Source organism: Colobus angolensis, unplaced genomic scaffold (assembly GCF_000951035.1).
Source record: "Colobus angolensis palliatus isolate OR3802 unplaced genomic scaffold, Cang.pa_1.0 Scaffold10, whole genome shotgun sequence".
Classification (NCBI taxonomy): domain Eukaryota; kingdom Metazoa; phylum Chordata; class Mammalia; order Primates; family Cercopithecidae; genus Colobus; species Colobus angolensis.
This window is the reverse complement of record NW_012110919.1, coordinates 20,481,814-20,486,287: the sequence shown is the minus strand read 5'-3', so window position 1 is coordinate 20,486,287 and position 4,474 is coordinate 20,481,814. Positions and strand designations below refer to the sequence as shown.

The following is a 4,474-nucleotide window of genomic DNA, read 5'->3' as shown; positions in this document are numbered from 1 at the left end:
TTAACAACCTTCAGAAAACACAGCAGAATAAGTTACGTTTCTAAAAGGTCACTTTGGCTGCTGTGGGGAGTAGGGCCTATAAAAGGATAAGACTGTTCAGGAAAAAAGTAAATCATCCAACAGTTGTTTATAGAATGATTCATCATAAAAAACTCAGGCAAATGAACGGAAGAATGAACAACTGATTGAAATACAATTACATCCACCTGCAGGAAAACACCAGGAGAAACAGCCCCCAATCTGCTAGAACTCAACACGTGCAGGAAAACACCAGGAGAAAGAGCCCCCAATATGCTAGAACACAGACATTTCTCAAAGATCCAGTTTCCTCTGCATGTTAACCATTTGCATTTTTGTAAGGCACAGTCGTTCTTGATGTCAGCAGACGTTTTAATTAAATAAAGAAGGAAGGACAAATAAATACAGACTCATGAGAAGTCCTGACCATCTGGAGTCCAGGATGGACTTGCCTAGGCACAGGGGAAGGAGGCGAGGGCAAGCAAGGATGGGGCGTGGCGGGAGGAGAGGGTCAAGGCCCAGGTACCTGCGTTGGCCTTAAGGTCCTCAGGGGTCACCATCACAACAAACCGAATGGCCCGCTCGTTGCGGAACATCTCATAGGCCCACCTGCGGATGGAGCGCATGCACTTCACGGCGGCGATCCCGTTGTTGGCAATAAGCACCTGCCCGGGAAGACAAGGAAGGAGCTGAAGATGCACATCTACCTGTGCTGGGAGCCATGTGCTACCCCGAGTCCACCTCACAGCTGCAGGGCCTCCTGCAGCCCCTGCGACACGGCATTCCTCTTGGTATTTCTATGCATTTCCATGGCACACATCCCAGCACAGAGCAGGAGCTCAAATTCTGTCAGCCACATGAATGGGTCATCAAATAGATGGATGGATGGATGGATAGATGAATGCATGGGTGTTTGGATGAAATATATAGATACATACTTTTTCATTTTATTTATTTATTTTTTTTGAGACAGAGTCTTGCTCTGTCACGAAGGCGGGAGTATAGTGGTACAATCATAGCTTACTGCAACTTCAACCTTCCAGGTTCAAGTGATCCTCCCACCTCAGCCTCCCGAGTAGCTGGGACTACAAGTGTACACCACCACATCCTGCTCATTTTTTTTATGTTTTTGCAAAGACAGGATTTTGTCATGTTGCCCAGGCTGGTCTTGAACTTGAACACAAACCCAGGCTGGGCTCAAATGATATGTCCACCTCACCCACTCAAAGTTCTGGGATTACAGGCATGAGCCACTGTGCCGAGCCCAGTGAATGATTTTTTTATTCCTTTGGTGTAATCGTAATCACCCTTAACACTTTTTGATGTTTTACAGTACAATGTGTTTTACCTGCCTTATTTCATTTCATCCTCACATCAGCCCTTTGAAAGAGCTTTCACTATTATTTCTATTTGGGGGTTAAACTATTAAAACTCAGAGGAGCTAATGCACCCGCCCCAGGTCACACAGCAGAGTGAGGACTTGAACTTTCCACAGTCTGACCTGTTCTCTGAACTGCCCTCATGGCTGGCTGTGCATTCTAAAGGCTAAAGGTCTTAGATGTGGTAAGGAGGAACAGTGGTCAATGCTGGTTGTCCCCAACCGCAGAGAGCAACAGAAAGAGTCCTGATTTCAATTCCCAGTTGCGTCATGAACTTGCTGTGTGGCCTTGAGAACACCCCTTCCCTCTCTGAGCTTTATGTCCACATGAAGAGTCACCTTCACCTGGCCATGTCTCTAAAAAATAAAGCCAAAGCTCTAGTTTTTTTGTTGTTTTGTTTTGTTTTTTTTGAGACAGGGTCTCTGATATGCCTTGGCTGTGTCCCCACCCAAATCTCATCTTGAATTGTAGTTCCCATAATCCCCACGTGTCATGGGAGGGACCCGGTGGGGGGTAATTGAATCATGGGGGTGGTTACTCCCATGCTGCTGCTCTCCTGATAGTGAGTGAGTTCTCACGAGATCTGATGGTTTTATAAGGGGCTTTCCCTCTTTTGCTCGGCACTGCTCCTTGCTGCCACCTTGTGAAGCAGGATGTGTTTGCTTCTCCTTCCACCATGATTGTAAGTTTCCTGAGGCCGCCCCACCCATGCAGAACTGTGAGTCAATTAAACCTCTTTCCTTTATGAATTACCCAGTCTCGGGTATGTCTTTATTAGCAGTGTGAGAGCAAACTAACACAGTCTCTGTCATCCAGGCTGTAGTGCAATCATAGTTCACTGCAGCCTCAACCCCTCAAGTTCATCTTGCCTCAGCCTCCTGAGTAGCTGGCACTAAAGGCATGTACCAGCACACTCAGCTAATTTTGTTTATTTTATGTAGAGATGGGGTCTTGCTATGTTGCCCAGGCTGGTCTCAAACTCTTGGGCTCAATCAATCCCCCTGCCTTGCCCCCAAAAAGTGCTGGAATTACAGATGTGAGCCACCATGTCCAGCCGCTAGTTTTCTTGTTTAAAAAAAAAAAATTAGGCATATGGCTTCAAAGCTTGACTTACATAGCAACTTCATCATTTTAAGGCCTCCTTCATTGCTGTCTAATCTTCAAGACATTCCTGAAGGGTAAGTCTCATTAGAGAGTTGGGATGTGATCACCTCTGTTTTACAGAAGGGGAAACTGAACTCAGATCTCATAGCCCATGAGTGGTGGCACTAGAATTTGACCTCAGGGTTTTTGGTTCAGGTGAAATGTTCTTCTACCCTGTCAAAAAATGCCTCTTGGGAAGACATGATGAAATGGCTGGGCTCTGGCTTTCTCAGTCGATTATCAAAGCAAGGCTTGGTCAAGAGGGAAGGACTTTGATGATCCCAGGATCGCACAGTTTCCCTTGGCCCCATACGTTCTAGTGCAACAAATGTGGGAGCCCCATGGGGGAGAGGCTGCTGCGGGCCAGCTTGCGGCTCTAATCCCCACAGCAGCAGCTTTCCCACAAGGAGTGTACAAGAGAAGGCGAGCCGAGGTCAACTTCTAAGCCAGAAAGCACAGCAGCTCTGGGCTGAGCCCTTCTGTGGGCGTCCGAGCCTCTCTGGGCTCCGGAGAATTCCACACTAGCCACCAACAGGGCTGAGTGCAAAACAGTCTCCTGGCGAGTGCGACAACAATGCAGCTTCTGGATCTCCACCCAGGAGAGTTTAAATCCAAGGGTCTGGAGCAGGGGGGAAGAATCTGTATTTTCAACCATCAAGACCATTGGCAAAGGCCAGGCGTGGCACGGTGGCTATGCTTGTAATCCCAAGACTTTAGGAGGCCAAAAAAGGAAGATCACTTGAGCTCAGGAGTTCAAGACCAGCCTGGGCAACATAATGAGACCCCTATCTCTAGAAAAACAAAAAACAAAACTAGCCAGGCATAGTGGTGCACACCTACAATCCCAGCTGCTCAGGAGGCTGAGGCAGGAGGATCACTTGAGCCCAGGAGGTTGAGGCTGTAGCAAACTATGATTGTGCCACTGCACTTCAGCCTGGGCAACAGAGTGAGACCCTATCTCTACAAAAATGATAACTTTAAAAAATAAAATAAAAAACGACCAGTGGCAGCCAGGTTTTGGAACCTGCATCCTACATGAGTCTCTACCACTCAATACTGCACTTAGTGTGCTGGGTTGAGGGTGTGAGCTCTGGAGCCCAGCTCTGACACTGGGCAAGCAATCTCCCCTCTCTAAGCCTCAGTTTCCTCATCTGTAAAACAATACCTGACCAGGCTGAGGGAATGGCTAAATAAGATGCAATGATATAAAGCAGGGGACATAATGCCTACCCCAGCACAGGCCCTCAATCGATGGCAGCTGTCACTGAGATTGTTATTATTATTATGACCCTGCCCTCCAGTAAAATGGAAAAGAACAAGGTCTTATAGCCAAACTGGCCTGGGTTCAAATCCCAGCTCCACCTCCTACTAATTACCTAATCTTGGACAACTAACATCAAATCTCTGAATACTAGTTTCTCCATGAATACAATGGCGATCATCAAACACTGCGGACGACCCAGGGCCTTGTGCAGATGGTATAGGAGACAATGTGAAAAGCCTTCAGAACTGGCAAATCTCAGCTACTTCCCTTTCCTTACTGCCATTCTAGTAAGTCTGTCTCCTCTCCTCGAAGCAGCTACGAACCTCAGGAATGCACAGCTGGACTTATGCTTCCCATTCAGTAACCCAGAAAGTGGCCCCATTCCCAAAAGCACCCAGAGTCCTTTGCAGGAGCTTCCTGACCACGCCCAGAGGTCTCAGTCTCCCCATCTGTGAATGGGAGCGATGCACCTGTTGCATTGGGCTGTTGTGAGGGTGAAAAGCTCATGAAGTCAAGCACCCAGCACTGGGTGTCACAAGAGTGTGGCCCTCACCCCCTCACCCCCTCTCTGCAGCAGGCAGAGATTCAGATTGATTCAGATTGAGCCTGAACCTGAATCTCCCACCTCCAGCTGAGAGGAGGGGCCCCTGCACCCCAACCAGACCCTACC

General features: G+C 48.0%; 1 protein-coding gene across 1 annotated transcript in view; it reads right to left on the bottom strand.

The window, feature by feature from the left end:
* The window catches only part of ACACB (acetyl-CoA carboxylase beta), a 175,585-nt gene that overhangs the window by 109,860 nt on the left and 61,251 nt on the right, over positions 1 to 4,474 (bottom strand). The window contains 1 exon segment of the mRNA XM_011937064.1: positions 545 to 730. Coding sequence (XP_011792454.1) covers positions 545 to 730 — 186 coding nt within the window.